The 18,252-nt window shown below is 40.8% G+C and overlaps 1 protein-coding gene across 6 annotated transcripts in view; it reads right to left on the bottom strand.

Annotated features, from left to right (window-relative positions):
- Positions 1 to 18,252, bottom strand: part of MYO9A (myosin IXA) — a 566,016-nt gene that overhangs the window by 224,932 nt on the left and 322,832 nt on the right. For 5 of the 6 annotated variants that reach the window (XM_050968015.1, XM_050968016.1, XM_050968017.1 and 2 more), the window contains 3 exons: positions 16,824 to 16,880; positions 8,997 to 9,094; positions 6,531 to 6,657 (listed from right to left, as the gene is read on the bottom strand). In XM_050968015.1, the coding sequence (XP_050823972.1) occupies positions 6,531 to 6,657; positions 8,997 to 9,094; positions 16,824 to 16,880 (282 nt within the window). The remainder of the gene's footprint in view (positions 1 to 6,530; positions 6,658 to 8,996; positions 9,095 to 16,823; positions 16,881 to 18,252) is intronic. The other variant, XM_050968018.1, reaches the window with a different exon arrangement.

Genomic DNA, 18,252 nt, shown 5'->3' with positions numbered 1-18,252 from the left:
CTCTCAATCTCGTGTTCTTGTGCCGCAGGGTGGGGGCGAGCTCAGCACACAGTCCCATGGAAGTGGCTTTTCTCATCCGAAAGTTCTGCAGCCACTGCTCGTCATCCCAGACTTCCATGACGATGTGATCCCACCGCTCAGTGCTTGTTTCCCGAGCCCAAAAGCGGCGTTCCGTGGTGCTGAGCATTTCCGTGAATGCCACAAGCAATTTAGTGTCACACGCATCAGGCGACTCGCTATCATCGTCGGACTCCTCATCACTTTGGATCATAAGGAATAGCTCAACTGCCAAACGTGATGTGCTGGCGACAGTCATCAGCAAAGTCCTCAGCAGCTCGGGCTCCATTTCCCACAGAAATCACTCTGCACAGAGACTCTCAATGGCGCCAAACATGGATGGAAAAACTGTGAGTGCTCGGATGTGAAGCGATGCACCACAGGGAGTTGCGACAGGAAGCAGAATGACCCACACCCTCCGCCCCCTTCCCACAACCCACGGCGCCAAAATGGGTCGAGGTGCTCTGTGGGATAGCTGCCCATAATGCACCACTCCCAACAGCGCTGCAAATGCTGCAAATGTGGCCACACTGCAGCGCTTTCCCTACACAGCTGTACAAAGACAGCTGTAACGCCCAGTGCTGCACACCTGCAAGTGTAACCAAGGCCTCTGTCCTAGGTTTTGAGACCTTCTTCCTTGGCACACAAGACAGATAGAGATGGGGAGCGGGGGAGGGGTAGAATCAGTGAGCTCACAAGTGAGTATTTACAAGCTCTTCATCACAAACATTTTATTTTTTAAAAAGATCCTCTGGGTTTCCAGTGAAATCTGTTGTCACAGAAATTCTCCCTCCCTCTGTAATAGCTTCACTACTTTTACAGAATTCCACATCTGGTCAATTCATCAGGCAATGTTGACCTCATCCTACAACACTGACTTTCAGTGAAGTTTAAACAAAGGCCAAAAAATATCTGCCAAGCCCCTCACATAATCCACACACTATGTCTATTTTTTTTTTAAGTAATTGAAGTCTTGCTGTAAATGAAATGATCCACAGAGTCCAGGGAAAATCTTATGCAGCAGTTTACATTTACAACAAATACTTAGCCTGAATGTTTTAACAAATCAAAAAAGTACCATATTTTGGAATGCATTGTCAATGCCTACAAATAATGAAGACCATCTCAGCACTTTATCACTCTTCATATTTCCTCACAGCTTTCAACACTAGCTTTCCTTTACAGCAACTGCCCCAGAGTTCTCTTTAATTCAGTCCCAAACACAGCTCTGAGGAATAAACCTCCCCACACAAATATCAGAACATTAGCACAAGCTTATGGATGAGAATTTAAATGTGAAAATAAAGACATTCAAAATTATTTCTCCAGCAACCTAAACTCAGTGACTTTGCACCTTTTTTTTTTTTTTTTATTAAAGTACTGCATAAACTGTTACATTTTTTCCATAACACAGATTGCAAGAGCTATGGCTGTTGGGAAAACCATACATTTGGATAACTTGAATTTAATGAATTCAGATTATTTTTCTTTGGATTTGTTTCTAAATTAAATAGAAAGGAAGAAAAAAATGTTCTAAACAACAAAGTGTGTTGGTGCAACTTAGCTGCCATTGTACACTCAAACAACATCCCAGTGCAATCATTCAAATCAGTTTCATGGGCACCTAGAATACAATATACCCTAGACAGTATTACATTTGTAGCCTGGGAAACAAAAGAGAGGGGGACATCTCAAAAGACACAAGGACAACAGGATGTCTCCCAATGATACCTCAAAATTTGGAGAAAAGTCTTAATCTCTCTTCACCTTCAAGATAGCATTAGAAGGAGTCTAGCAGACTCTCTCCTACCTCCACCCCTACTTCTCCACTGGCCATTTCTGAAATTTCACCTTCCCACAGGGTACAAAGAGGGTTACATATTCAAATAAAGTAGGGGAAATTCAGTGGGAGGAATACTTGGCCATTGGGCAGATACTCTCGAGAAGTAAAATTAAGATAAACCACTCCATGGCAAAATCTTAAAAATTAATTAGAAGACTACTGAAAAACAACTTTTCCCCTATATTCTCATCTCTCAGAAATGACCTAACAGAAGTTAGAATTCCCTGAAAGTAGGGGTTTCTAATGGAGATGTTCTCATAACAATACCTGTAGCACTGCTATATGGCTACTACAGTATAATACATTTCTCCCGCAATCTTGTGGAAAGCTTTCCATACAGAACTATTCAGAAAATATTCATTTGGACATGACATTACATTTCTAGTTCCATCTCTTATGTTGGCTTCATCAAACAATACAATGTCTCTTCATTATATATTCTTTGCTGTTTTTAATTTGGGGCACTGCAAACCTCTTTAGGGCCTCAAAGGTACAGTCATTAAAGAAAGGCATATCCCATTCAACATGCAGGCAATCCAATTTTCCTCAAAAATTCTCTTAATGCATGTATATATAAAGACAATCTTCAATGAGGCAAGCAAATCCAAAGGAAAGCGCAGGACCCACCAAGGCAAAGCAGGAACTTTGTCACAACTGGTGGCAGGCGTGGGATTTGGTGCACAGCATGGCGGAAGAAGAAGGATGTTTAAAAAAAAGGGAGAGGATTTATTTATTTATTTCCCATCACCACAATGGATGACATAGTGTGGGCACTGCATGAGACTTAGGCCTGGTCTACACTAGCCTGTTATTTCGGAATTAGCCAAGTTATTTCAAGAAAAAAAAGACTCCGTCCACATGGCCAAACAGGTTTTTTCAATTTAAAGGGCTCTTTAATTCGATTTCTGTACTCCACCTCTGCAAGTGGAGTAGCGCTTAAATCAAGATCACAATCCCGGGTTAAAGGTATTGTGGACGCAAATCAACATTATCGGTCTCCAAGAGCTATCCCAGGATGCTCCCTTGTTATCGCTCTGGTCAACACTCTCAACTCCAATGCACTAGCCAGGTGGGCAGGAAAAGCCCCGGGAACTTTTGAATTTCATTTCCTGTTTGGTCACCAGCAGCACAGGTGACCATTAGCACAGTCCACCATCACAGGCGACCACACAGAGTCCACCATCACAGGAGATCACGCAGTCCTGGATTCACAGACGAGCCCCAGCATGGTCCAAACGGGAGGTACTGGATCTCACTGCATGCTGGGGAGATGAGTCTGTTATGGCAGAACTACGTTCCAAAAAAAAGGAACGCAAATACCTACGCTAAAGTCTCCAGGGCCATGACGGAAAGAGGCTACTCCAGGGACACAGAGCAGTGTCGTACAAAAATCAAGGAGCTCAGGCAAGCGTACCAAAAAGCCAGGGAGGCAAATGGGCACTCTGGGTCACAGTCCCATACAGTCTGCTTTTACCGTGAGTTCCATGTGATTATGGGGGGTGATGCCACCACTACCCCACCCCTGTCTGTGAACACCTGCACGGAGCGAGGAGGAAGAGACATTGGAGGACAAAGAGGAGGAGGAGGAGGAGGACAGTGCACAGGTGGCAAGTGAGGAATCCATTTTTCCCCCTAGCCAGGAACTAATCTTAATGCTGGATCCAATAACCTCCCCTCACTCCCAACGCAGGCTCCTGTTCCATGACCCTGGAGAAGGTACTTCTGGTGAGTGAGAGCCTGATTGGAGCCACGTGGTGGGGGGCGGGGGAACCCAGCCGCGCTGGGTTGTTCGCATTTACAGTGAATGGCTCGTCCCTGCTCTGAGCCTGATTGGAGCCATGCGGTGAAGGGCGGGGTGGGGGGCGTGGTTGTTGTGTGCAGTGATCATCCCAGAGAGCCCGCAGGCCCTCCTTTTATATGGCAAACCTACCAGGTATTGCTTGCTGTGGGAAAGGGGGCCCAGCAGTTTGAAAGCATTGAAATGAATGTAGAAGAAGCAGAATCCCGCGTAGCCCTAGGGGCTGCCTGCAAGATGAATTCTGTTGCCCAGCCATGTGAAATGGCTTACTCATACCAAAGTGCCCCCTTTGTTCTCTGCAATGTATTTTTTAATACTATTCTTCCTTTTTCTCCTCCCACAGGTGCAAATGTTTCAATGCAGTCCCTATCTACTCTGTCCCAGAGGCTGGTCCAGATTAGAAGGCGGAAAAAAAGAACTCTGGAGGACATGTTTGCTGAGCTCATGCAGTCCTCCCGCATTGATAGAGCCCAGCTGAATGCATGAAGGCAAACAATTGCGGAGTCCCGTAAAGCATTACAGGAACACAAAGAGAGGAGGGAGGCGTGCGATGAGTGCAGGCAGGACGCTATGGTCAAGTTAACTGACATGCTCCACTGTATGGTGGATCTAATGCGGGAAAGGCAGCAAGACCACAGACTTCCGCTGCAGCCCCTGTATAACCAAACTCCCTCCTCCCCAAATTCCATAGCCTCCTCACCCAGATGCCCAAGAACATGAGGGAGGAGGCTACGGGGACCCACACACTCAACCCCAGAGGATCGCCCAAGCACCAGAAAGCTGGGATACATGAACTTTTGATTTGGTTTCTGGACTTGTCCTTCCCTCTTCCTCCACTCCCCAACCCCCCACCTCCGTCTACCTTATAATTGCTCTCAATGCGTTGTGCATCAAATAAAGAACAGTTTTTAACCAATTTTGACTTTATTTCCTTTCATATATATAGGGTGTGGATAACTTCAAGAGAAACAAACAACTGTCACACCGTACCCTAGCCAGTCATGAAACTGGCTTTCAAAGCTTCTCTGATGCGCAGCGCACCCTGCTGTGCTCTTCTAATCGCCCTGTTGTCTGGCTGTGCGAAACTGGCAGCCAGGCGAGTTGCCTCAACCTCTCACCCTGCCATAAAAGTCTCCCCCTTACTCTCACAGATATTGTGGAGCACACAACAAGCAGCAATTACAATTGGAATAATGGTTGCGCTGAGATCTAACCAAGTCAGTAAACTGCGCCAGCGCCCTTTCAGACATCCAAAAGCCCACTCCATCAGCATTCTGCACTTGCTCAGCCTATAGTTGAACTGCTCCTTACTACTGTCCAGGGTGCCTGTGTACAGCTTCATGAGCCATGGCATTAAGGGGTAGGCTAGGTCCCCGAGGATAACTATAGGCATTTCAACAACCCCAACAGTAATTCTGATGAAGTGGGTATTCACCCACGAAAGCTCATGCTCCAATATCTCTGTTAGTCTATAAGGTGCCACAGGACTCTCTGCTGCTTTTACAGATCCAGACTAACACGGCTACCCCTCTGATACTGCACATTCTAGTGGGGGTGGACAGGACTGCTAACTGAGGAAATTTCACTTGGAGAGAGGTCTCAGGTAGTGCTGGACAGCTGTCTCCTCTAATGGTTCTCATGTGGGGTGCTGCAGTTTGCTATTCTGTCACCACTTCTGGTCTACACATACATGATGCTGTTAGGCTAAATCAGTGCAGAGATATGGGTTGAAGTGCCTTCAGTATGCTGATGACATCTAACTTTCTATCTCATCCAATCCAGGAAGCACCACAGAGTGTCTTTCTCAGTGTTTGGGTGAGACTCGGATAAGGATGGGAATCAGTTGACTGGGGTTCAATCAAGATAAGGTTAGGGTGATAATGGTAGTTTGCGGAACCAACCAGAGGGGGAAAAACAAAGATTATGAATTGATTTAGAGTGAGTGTTTCCCATCTGTTAGTCAAGTGTACAATTTGGGGAATCTGTTGAATTCCAGCTGCTTTTAGATAAGCAAATAGCAGAAATGACCAGCACAACTTCTTGCCGTCTGCATTTGGGCCAGGACACGGTGACTTTTGCTCTTGAATACATAAGGTAAGTAAAGGATGTGGTGGTCCATTTGTTAAATATTTCACTATGAACAAATAACACCAATGCTTCATAATCTTCTCTGGCTGCCTGATGGCTTTTAGATGGGCTTAAAATGTTGGTTTTGACCTAAAAAATCATATACACCTAGGGACCAGCCTATCTGACTCCCTCCTCATGTGATACTGCCACAGCTGCAATACACAGAGGACAGTGTTTTCAGTGAGGGTACCTCAACTCTGGAATTTACTCACCCTTGGTCTCAAAGTGCCCAAATCTCTTGCCTGTCAGGACCCTCTGCAAAGCCCATCCATTTGGATGGGTACGTAGGTAGGGCTGAGATGGGTGGAATTGTTAGTGACGGAACTAAGAGTTAGGGATTTGAGATACATTCTTCTGCAGCTATGCAATCATTTTAATTTCATTGATATGGGTAGCACTTTTAATATCTTCTCAGAATATCTAAAGTCACAGACAGTGATATAGACCAAACAGGAATACATAATATGCAGATGCCTTAATACTCAAAATAAGGATGGGAAGAAAAGGGAAACACACCACCAACAGCCAATTGCAACAGCCATTTAGTAAGTGAAAACTAGAATTGCCCGTATTAAGTTTTAGCTCAATATGACATTTTTCCCTACAATATATGAAATAAGTTGTCTTCCAAAAGAAAGATACACCAAAAAAAGGAGAAGAGGAGATGAACTGTAGATAGTATAAAGAAAAATTAATGCTCACCTCCAGCAATTCTGAGACAATAGGTAGTACTTCAGGGTTACAAATATCTATAGAATCATCCCGGTATGTTTTCTTTTTGTAACAGATGTTACCCAAGTGTAGTATTGCAGATAAGAGAGAGAAAATTCTAAAGAAACAAAAAGAAACAAGAAATATTTTTGTTTTATTGTTTTTTTCATAATACCAAAAGAAAAGAAATCACTGTCAGAATCTTGGAGCAAACATCAGTGTCAACAACCCTGGAATGACATTTGTTATTAGAATCCCACTACAATGAGAACCAAAAGAAAAACTGCCACAAATCATCTATCACCCCTTAAAATGTATTCTGATTAGAAAGCTGCCAGAAAACAGTGCAATGCTATGAATCTTATTTGCTGCAATACTTAATATGAATACTTTGCATTTATTAAGTATTATAATTCCCATTTTGCAAATGAGGAAAACTGAGGCACAGATAGGTTATGCCCTACATTTTCAAAACTGCCCACTGGAAAATTGAGACCCTCAAAATTAGCATCCAACTTGAGTCATCTAAGGCCCATTTTTCACTGAACACTCAAATGCTGACACTCTCAGTATTGGTGCATACTTCTGAGAATTTTGCTTCACTGAGAAAATGAATCCAATTGTTTGGATCAAAACAATTTAAACACATTTTTACTGTTTTAAAAAAATAAATATATATAGGGACTTAGGCTATGTCTACACTGGCAATTGAACAACAAAACTTTTGTCTTTCAGAGGTTCAGAGGTATTGGGGAGTGAAAAAAAAACACACACCTGAAAGACAGCAACAAGAAGTGCCAGTGTGAACAGCACATTGTCGGCAGCAGTGTTCTCCTGCCGACAATGCAAATACCACTCGTTGGGGGTGGAAGTTTCTTGTTGGCAGGAGAGCCGACAAACAGCAGCTACACTGTACGACTTTTAGCAGCACGGCTGCAGCAACACAGCCATGTCATGGAATCATAGAATATCAGGGTTGGAAGGGACTTCAGGAGGTCATCCTGCTCAAACAGGACCAACACCAAACTAAATCATCTCAGCCACGGCTTTGTCAAGCCAGGCCTTAAAAACCTTCAAGGATGGAGATTCCACCACCTCCCTAGGTAACCCATTCCAGTGCTCCACCACCCTCCTAGTGAAATAGTTTTTCCTAATATCCAAAGTAGACCTCCACCACTGCAACTTGAAACCACTGCTCCTTGTTCGGTCATCTGCCACCACTGAAAACAACCAGGCTCCATCCTCTTTGTAATCCTGCATCAGGTAGTAGAAGGCTGCTATCAAATCCCGGCTCACTCTCCTCTTCTGCAGACTAAATAAGCACAGTTCCCTCAGCCTCTCCTTGTAAGTCATGTGCCCCAGCCCCATAATCATTTTCATTGCCCTCTGCTGGACTCTCTCCAATTTGTCCACATCCCTTCTGTAGTGGGGGGCCCAAAATTAGATGCAATACTCCAGGTGTGGCCTCACCAGTGCTGAATAGAGAGGAATAATTACTTCCCTCGATCTGCTGGCAATGCTCCTACTAATGCAGCCCAATATGCCATTATGCTGCTAAAAGCTGTGTAGTGTAGACATAGCCTTAGTGGTATTCAAGTTATCGATTTATGAATCTGATGTTTTTGTTGCTGAAAACAGTATTACTATCCTGATGTCATTTTCTTCTATTTAATATGAATACAAACATTTCTGTTAGACCAACACATTATAGAAGTAATGGTTTACGGAAAAAGATATTCATGATTCCATCTAATAATTTATTCATAACCTACTGAAGACTTAAGAACCTTCAGTGATAATGTAGCTTGATAGAACTTGAAAGTACTGTATTGATATAGAATTGTTTTGCAGTTTTTTGCTGAACTAAAACAAAATCTCTATCCAAACACTTGTGTTCTGTGGTTACTTTTCTTTTTTGTTGTATTCTCACCACCCCATACCCCCCATCACCTAGCAGCATCATGAAGGCTGTTATTAGTCTCAGAGTAACACTGCTATTCTCATTCTGTATTACAACAAGATTGATCAGCCCTATTTCTCAACTAGCTATACCACTGAATGAGTGGATCCAGATGTTACACACAAAGGTGTTTTTAAGGCTTCTAGAATATTTGGTATCAGCAATTGCATGCAAAATGGATCCAAGGGTTAAAAATAAGTAATAAATAAAAGGTTACAGACAGGATAGCTGACTGAATTATCATTTGAATTAAAGTCATGCAGAGTGAGGCATTAATATTCATGAACAATTCAAAAATACCTCAACTGACAGGAAGTATATCTTGTTTATACCTTGAAATGTTCTTTAAAGGTTTAACATATAAATTGTCAAGTGTCATTACACCCTGTCATATCAGCAGTCTGATAAATTACATAGTGCACAACAGAGCCACATTCAAGTGCATTCAGCACTGTCTTGCTCATTATGCCAGATATTAACATGGAAGATGAACTCACTGTCTGCGAGTCTTGGGAAGAAATCCCACCATCTCCATGGCCAGTTGTAAGCGCTCAAAATCATGCTTCAGGTCTTCCCCTTCAACAGAGAAACAATCCTGTTTGGTTCAAACACAAAGATTGAGTGTTAAAAGAAATGAAGACCAGAATGTATCTAGCTGGTCAATTCTTAAATCACAAATCTTAATCAGTGCTTTCCATGCCCTTCCTGCCTGAGGAGTGACAGACGCAGACCTCCCTTAACATTAATAAGGAACAGTTCAATTAGTTACCAGCAACACACCTCTTTGAAATCATATTCACGCTCTCCCCACTCTGGCACCATTCTGAAAGTCCAATGCAGAATGAAAAGAGCATGCACAATATGAATTGTGAACTATACCTATTGTGGGTGAGGGATGGAGATTCAGTCAAATAAAGAATGAGGAAAGTTAACATGGGGCTTTTGAGTACTGTTAAAAAAAACTTGCTGGAAGAAGTATGTGCATATAACTTTCCAAGGAGATTGCGCTCTAACTTATTTCCAGTCTGCTCTAAATATTAATCTTTAGAATAAATGAGCCCCAGGATTCTAACTCACAGACACTCCTAATGAATGTAAATGGATTTTTACATTATTTTAAAAAATAAATACAATTAACTGCAACATACATCAATAGATTAATTTTCTGGGGTTAAAATCATGAATTTTGGAATGCTGAAGATTGGAGGCTGTTATATTTAACAGGTTTTTTTATTCTAAACATTAACTAATGTTCTGAAAATGCTAACTCAGAGAAAATTCAAAATCTACTGAACTTTACATTTTGAGGGTACATGGATACTTTCAAATGATTTAGATACTGAACTCTTATGTTTTCTATAACCCACTAATATTACAAAACTAATTGTTAATGGTGACAAAGAGTTGCAGAGTTTTCACACTTCAGATATACTGGGACCCATCTATATTGGCCTCACAGCTATGTTTAAGAACCTTTGTTAAAACTATATGCCTTACAACTAAACTCTCTTAAAGTGGTTTATAAACTAAGAAGCCCAGCACCTTTCATGTGATTTGGTTCACCCCATGCCCACCATAGGTTTCCCCCCTGGATAGGCCAGATTATTGTTATTTCTTCCTATGTGAGCCATCCAGCTACAGCCCAAAGAGTCAGTCTCCAAATTCAAGTCAGGCTGTGTTAAACCACAGGCTATTTTATTGATAATTGTACAGAAAGAAAATATCATTACACAAATAAATAAAATAATAGCCCATTTTCAAAACTGAACCTACAATCACATATCAGGTAACTGAGTTTAAATATTATATGATCCACTCTGGTCATTTGTATGGAAATCATGAGAATTGTATTTAAGTGTGCACACATACTTGCATGAACAGTTTTGAAAATCCACACCCTACAGGGCTACTTGCATGCTACAGAGACCAGGCACTAAACAATCACAGGATACTGACTATTGCCTAGACTCTCATGTACACTCGCTCTCACTTTCAATAAATAGCACAAAAGTTGTCTCTCCATTCTGCGTCCCACAGCATGTATATGTGGATAAATCTTCACAGCTAACTCATTGATACAAATCTTCTCCTTTAAGGTGGGGGAGATTTTTCTCCCCCTTACCTTAATATAGTTATTGCTTCAGAGCAGTGATTCCCAAACTGGGGTTCGTGAACCCCTGGGGGTTTGCAAAATGTTACAGGGGGTTCTCAGGAAAAAATTCCCTAATGGCAGTGTAGCAGGGTGGTCCCCTGTTCCTGCCCTGGGGGGGCTTAAAACAGCTCAGAAGAGGGCTGGGCAAGGTAAAACACTGGCTGATTGGGGGAAGTGGCTGCAGCTGGGGCCATGCCCCAAACTGAGCAACAGGGCCTTATAAGAAGGCCAGGGAAGCCAGGAGAAAACAGTCTCTCTCTGTTTGTAGAGGGAGGAAGGCCTGGCTGCAAGGAGCTAGAGACATTGGGTACCTGAGTGGGGCAGAGCTAGGGACAGGCTGAGGAGCTGGGGAGCTCCAGCCTGGAAAGCCCCAGGCTGCAGCCTAGCATTGGGCTAACAGATACTGGAGGTTGCAGAGGGCAGTCCAGGGGTAGGCCAAGGCAGCAGGTTCAAACCCTCCTTGCCAGTGATGAGTAGGCTGATACTGCAGTCTCCCCCATGGCATGGGGCTAGGCTAGGCAATGACTGGCAGTAGCCATACACTGAGGTGAGGTGACAAAGCCCTGGTTGAGATGATTTAGTTGGGGATTGGTTCTGCTTTGAGCAGGGGGTTGGACTAGATGACCTCCTGAGGTCCCTTCCAACCCTGATATTCTATGATTCTACAATAGAGGATGTGGTTTCCCAGGGTGGGGAGACCCTGGGAGAAAGGGGTTACTGCTTGGGGGCAGCACCCCAGCTAACAGGGCACTGGGTCCAGGGAGGGACATCAGGGCCAGAGGACAGGCAGATCACTGGCCTGCAGAGGGTGCTCCAGAGCTGGAAAGAGCTAATTCCTGAGGACAACCAGCAGCAGGTGCCGCAGGGGTGAGTCTGCTCCTCTACAGGTGGACAGAGCTGTCCCTAGGGATCCTGGGCAGCAAAGGCCCAGCAGCCCGGAGCCCCTAGACTTCCAAGAGCTAAGCAGATCAAAGCAAGCATATCTATCACGCTGAGGAGATTTAAACTTCAAGACTCCTTATAAGAAATGGAAAAGGAGGTGAATATTTTTTGCTGTTATTAAGATTAAATAGGCAGCCAGTATTGTTTTTTAAATTATTATGAAGAACAAGTTTAAGCTTTTTTGTAATGTGCGCTGTTTGCCTGGACTGCTCAAGACCTGAATGCTTGTGTAGGAGGAACACTTTTGAGTGAAATCTTGGAAAAGTGAGATCTTGGAAGAGTTGTTGCTGTTTTCATAATGTAACAAAAATACTGTAATGATAAATAATTAATAATAGCGTGTAATAAGCATGTCATAAACAAATTTTATATTTCCAAGATCACTGTTTTTATAATTTATACTCAAGTACAGGAGAAAATCCCTGGAAATATTCATTTTTAAGAGGGGTTCGTGAGACTTGACATGCTAGTGAAAGGGGTTCACAGGCTGTTAAAGTTTGGGAACCACTGCTTTAGAGTAATGTCCACTTGTTGATCCTAAGATAAAACACTTTAATTTCAAATATTAGCATCAATAGACAACACAAACATACAGGAATATTAGACAATATTCACTGACAGTATCCAATTCCCCCAACTAAAAACTGTTTAACTGTAAGTGGATTTATACGTGGTTTTTAAAATAAGCTGTAATACAAATGTAGGCAGAATCTCAATTTAAATGAGAAATGAATATGTTTGCATTCTATTAAAATAAGACTTATTAAAAAGGGGGCATTTTCATCAGTTGTGCTAAATTGAATTGATAATGCTGTAGAAATATGCCCACTTTAACTGAACATAGCCCCATAAACTACTTTTAAACTCTGAATAAATGTATATATCATATGTATTCAATGGGACACTATAGCTCAAAATAGATAAACCATGTAATACAGCAATGAGACAAATTAATTTTATTCCATAAACTGATGACAAGAAACAAAGCCTTTCATGTGTAGGTCAGTGGTTCCACTTTGGCCCAGATTTTAGTGACCAAAAGTCATTACTAACTGATAGCTAATTGGCAAGCAGTATGAAATATTGTTAATCTCAATCCAGCTCTTAAAAAACAAGTGTCTACATCAGAAAAAAATACTATCAAAACCGGTTTCCTTGTTAGCAGATGCAGAAAGGTTTCAAGGGAGGAAAGGGCCAATGAGACTAAACTCCTCTCTCCAAGTTATGGTTGATGCACGGTGTTAGGACAATATGGGGTAGCTTGCACTCCGGCCCTTGCTGAACTTGGAAAGCACAGGCAAATAAATGCATTTTACATGCATTTAGTATCCAGGGCTGGGATCTATCAAAGACACTAAAAATCTCATTTAAAAATAAAAATGAAGAACAGTGCCTACATTCCTGTGACCGCTCCCTTACCGGATTTCACCCATTTGAAATTAGATCACAAGTTAATAGTGAAACTACTACAGCTGACTGAGAAGCAATACATTCAAAGCCAAAGGCAAAGTGGTTGACAATTTACATAACAATTGCCAAGCTCGTTAACCCATATGGAAAGGCTTCTTGTAAATCATTTATGTCAAAGCAGATGCTCTGCACACTATTTCATCAGCAGTAAGTCCTTCTACTTTATTTTCTTTTATCAAAATGGATAGTCATAAATTTAGAACATTCATGTTGTAATTACAAACAACTGTGAAAAGAGACAACATTTGCAGACTAATCAAACTGGTCATCAGTATTCTGCTTAAGCAGTGAGTTGTCTCTCAGCTTTTTCATATAAAAGCATGAACCCTGCTTACTAGCACTAAATTGGAGGAATTCAAGCATCTCCACTCTCAAAGTTCAAAGAGATGCTTCTTCAGAGATGAAAATATCACTGGGGCAGCGAGTTACATGGGGCAGTGGTGCCCGTGCTCCAGCAAATTCAGGGCATGGGGGCCTGGCTCCACCAATGTTCAGGGCTGGGTCTCTCCACAGACCTCCCCTGCCACCTCTCATGCCTCCCCCAGCGTGTCCTCCAGCCCCACCTGCCTGCCTGGAGCATCCCTGCCTACATCCTGGGCAGTGGACAGCTGCCCTGCTGCTCTGTGCTGTGCTCCTTCGCCTCCAGGGAATGGCACCAGCAGCAGGAAAGAAGTGCGCACATGTGATGGCAGCCATCCTTACTTCTGACACCCACCACAGGGGAGGCAAAGGGGCTTCCTGGACCTGAGAGGGGCCCGGCCCCTAAGAGCACATGCAGTGATGGTGCTGGGTGAGTGTGCTAATGTTGTTGAAATTGCAAAATACTTCCTTAACAACCACTTGGTAGCAGCTGCTCTGAAAAAAAAAGTGGGAAGAACTAAGCTAACTCTCCCAGAAGATGTGAGATGGAACTCAGTAGCGGACTGTTTTGAGCACTATATCAAGCCTAAGCTGATGACAGTTTGTGAACAAAATTGTGAAAAAATAGATGGCACTGTCACAGCCAAAGTTCTCAACATTGGGCTTAAGAGAAATGCTGAACACATGCGGAGTACCCTGAAGCCTATTTCTGTAGCCTTGAACAAAATGCAGAAAAACAGCTGTTTTATTGCTGACACTGTTGAAATTTGGAAAGAACTGAGTGAGAACTTAAAAAGACAATATGCAATGACAGAGTTAAATTACAAGCATTAAAAAGCAAATGGGACAATCACTATCTCCAGCTCATTTTCTTGCAAATATTCTCAATATTTGGTACCAGGGTCAAACCTTAACTGCTGAAGAAGAGGAGTTGGCTATGACACAGACATCCAGCAATCATCCCTCCATAATGCCAACTCAGAGCTAAGGGTGAACCATTCAAGAAATATATGTTTGCTGACGATGTTTTAAAGAAAGTCACACCAGTGAACTGGTGGAAGTCACATAAGCACTTGGATTCAGAGACTGTTGAAGTGATAATCTCACTTTTAACCTTCTGCCAGTGTAGAAAGAATATTTTCTTCCTTTAGACTAATTCATTCCAAATAGAGAAATTGTTTGGGACCTGAAAAAGCAGGAAAGCTTGTTTTTCTTTTCCAAATCATGAAAAAACAGGAAAATGAAGGTGAAGACGACTGAGTTAGCTGCAGAAGCCAATATTTTAAGTTTCTCATGTTGACCTGGCTGATGTAGTCGATTTATTTTTTGTTTTTAAAACAATATTTCATTTAACTATTTTACTTAAAACAAACCTGATTTAAAAAAATTGAATGTTTAAATTCAAAAATTCATATGTTTTGTTAAAATATTATATGTTTGCTGTTGAAGAAAAAAATCCAGAATACGTAACACTGTTGTTTTAATTAAATAAAACTAGTTAAATATCTGTCTGGTGATGTTCTCCTCCTAATACAGCATGGCAAGAAAATCCTCCAAATACTAATGATTAACCTGTTGAATTGGAGATAGCTCACCTCCCAATGACTTCATAAATATCTGCTTCAATTACATTTGGTAAATGAAATAATCAAACAATCATTCATTTTCTGATGTAGTTGTAAAACTAATCTGAAAAGTTTTCAAAATAAATCACTTTAAAGATGTATAGTATGTACCTTCTAAAAATGAAACCTACATCTATCTCGGAGTTGTGAAGAATATGTACTAAGGTTATAACAACCACAAAGAATGCACTTTTATGTAGAAATCCATGATTAAATCGAGTCTTCCTGACTAGTGATTTATATCAGTTTGATTTAAATCAAATCCACCCTGATTCTGTGTTGTGTCTATGTTCATAAAGCATTTTTTTTTATCTTTGAGAAATTCACAAAAAAAACCCCAAACATTCAGGACCACCCCATGCAATAAATAAAAAGGAACTTCACAGTCGAAGCATTATAGCTGATTTCATTGTCTACTAACCTGGCAGTACAAGTAAATAAAAATCTCAAAATATCAGATTCAACAAATAACTAAAAAATATTTATAGACTTTGCTGCTCAGAAATGGGCAAAGCAACTCTATTTTTCTTACATCATCCCGAGCTGGTTTTGGTTTAAAAAAAAAATAAAAAATCTGCACAGCATGATTAGCCCAGCTCAAATGTAAGGAGGATGTGTCTTATCTACCTCCTATTATGGTTTGTTTTTTTTTAAAATACATGATCCAAATTAGTTCTTCAAAACTGTTAGTATATTATACAGAGATTTCCCCCCACAAGCACTGAATGATTCAATATTCAGTATTTTAAACTTTAGGCAATTATAGTCTGTCCCTTCTGTGGGTATGAGATTAAATATTCTCACTGATGAAAGTCTTCCTTTTATTTTTGCCTATTTACTCATACAGTAAAAGAATATCCTTACAGATTACCTTTTACTCCTTAAGATTACCAAACTCCGTTAGTATAAAGCACATTGATAGCAATGAAAACATGCAGTTAGATTTACAAGCATGCTTTTAGGTTCAAGACAAAACTGACAAAAAAAGAACACATACACATCATCTACAGGCCACACAAACCAAAAGCACATCTCTAATCTGGACTAGTGCCGCTTGACTGAATTGCATGGGGGAGGTGTAAAAAAAGAGCTTCACATTTCCTTTTTTGGTCATATGTATTTGGAAAGGTCTTGCTGTTAAGCTGTGTTCTTTCAGATAACACTACAAGCCGAACTATTTTAACTAAGGAACTGTTTTTATTCTAACTTATATTGGTGTCTCCATTTTCTCACATACGTGGTGCAGTATTGTTATATAACAAATCGAATAGGAAATTCACTACTGCAGTCATTCTGAAGGACCATGGAGAACAAATCTTTCAATGCCTGTTTAATTAAAAATCTCGGTTTGTTGTACTTTGAAATATCACTGAAAGTAGTACTTTATTTTCACAAAAGAGAAATGTGATTATTGCTATATCATGAAACCATTATTATACAATGTACACTTTTTTGTCAACATATATGCACTAATCTTAGGATAACATCATCATCAGAAAATTGATACTTGGTTCAATTAGATGGGCATATTCAATCCAAACTAAGAGAGAAGGCTTAGCAAAGGAAAATGACCAAAAAAGGGATGGGGAAAAAAAGATTTGCACCATCATCAGCTAAATATCCAAGCAACCGCACTGAGAAGAAAACCTATAGCTTTGATATTTCTATTTTAAATTAACTAAATTTCCTCTGTGTCTTGGTGTAGAATAAAGATTCAAATAAGCAAAGAAGCACTCTACACCAGCAACACAGAATGCACATGTACTTGTACTGACCGGCTCAGAGTCATAGTAATAATCATCCCAGCTCTGTCTGAGGGGTTTCTTTGTCATCTGAAAGCAAGGCAGATCAGGTTAAGTAGCATTCAAGTCAAGTATAACTCTCTCCCCCAGGCCTTTGAGACAGGGCAGCAATGCAATTACATTACTTGCAAAGTCAGAATTCATTTTCCATGGAGTTATGAAATTTAAAATCTGTAAGGAAGAATTTAGGTTTTAGAAATTATTTACCACATTTGTCAATATTCTGATCTCTACTTATGGTATTTTAATAACACGTATAATGACAATTCCGCATATTACAAGGCTAATATATTTCTAAGACAGATTTATCTATGACCATTATAGTTAAGCCATAGGCTTACCTAGTGATAGTGATCTGCACAGCCATGCTGGAAAACAAAGTCTAGTTTCTACTCTCTTAACCCCTTCTCTGGGGAGCTGCATACGTTAGAAAACCATGATTCATATGGCCAATCAAGGAACAGCACCAAGGGTTCCTACAGAAGTGCGATCTAGTCTTTCTCAGCCAGAAAGACAGAGATGGGGTTTAAAAGGGTATACTAAGGGTGGAGAAAATATAAGGATTCTCAAGGCTAAAAAAAAACAAAAAAACAAAAAAAAAAACAAAAAAACCAGAAAGCAGCCCCAGTGGGAAAATGTTATGGCACAACTGTTTATATTGCAGTAATTAAACTAATTACAGATCCAGTCCTGCATGGTGTTGACTGCAGTAGGAGTGAAAGCCAGCCAGCACAGCTCAGGAAGTATTTAGCACCGTGCACGACTGGACCATTAGTATTTCAACTGTAAATCTATTTGACAGGCCAAATCTGACCTGAGCAGAAATCACAAATAAGGTTGTTTTATTAAAAAATATTTAAAAAAATAAATTATTTCAGCTCTTTTCTTACACTGAAGGCTTGCTCAAATATCACATACTTTTTACAAAAACTGGAGGGGTTTAAACAATAGATGCTTTAATGCTCACTCTCAATATAAAATATAATTTTGATTTGTACACCTAAACGTGGACCAGAGCCTTGGTGAAAACACAAAGACAAAAGTTTTACTTTGCTCCCTAATTTTTTCATCTTTTCAGTGAACAGTAACTGATCATCTCTTTATCTCTTCTTATCCCTCTCTAATCTCTCTCTAGTTTATGTATTTCTAAGGCATCTGTAACAAATCCATTTAATTAATATGAGAATGTTCAAAGGGGATTTAATATTTTTGCCTTTTCATGTTTCCATTTCCTCTTCCTCCTTATCTTTCATTGTCCCCACTGGATGTAGGCGATGGGAAGGATGTGGTTACTGCACTAATGAAAGGTACTGGCATGAAACAACACACTTAACCCTTCTAAAGAAGCCAATTTGTGTAGGTCCGCATGGATAAAGCTCTCTTTCTCTAACAAATAGGCCTG

Source organism: Gopherus flavomarginatus, chromosome 9 (genome assembly GCF_025201925.1).
Source record: "Gopherus flavomarginatus isolate rGopFla2 chromosome 9, rGopFla2.mat.asm, whole genome shotgun sequence".
In the NCBI taxonomy this organism is placed as follows: domain Eukaryota; kingdom Metazoa; phylum Chordata; order Testudines; family Testudinidae; genus Gopherus; species Gopherus flavomarginatus.
This window is presented reverse-complemented; position numbering and strand designations above follow the sequence as displayed.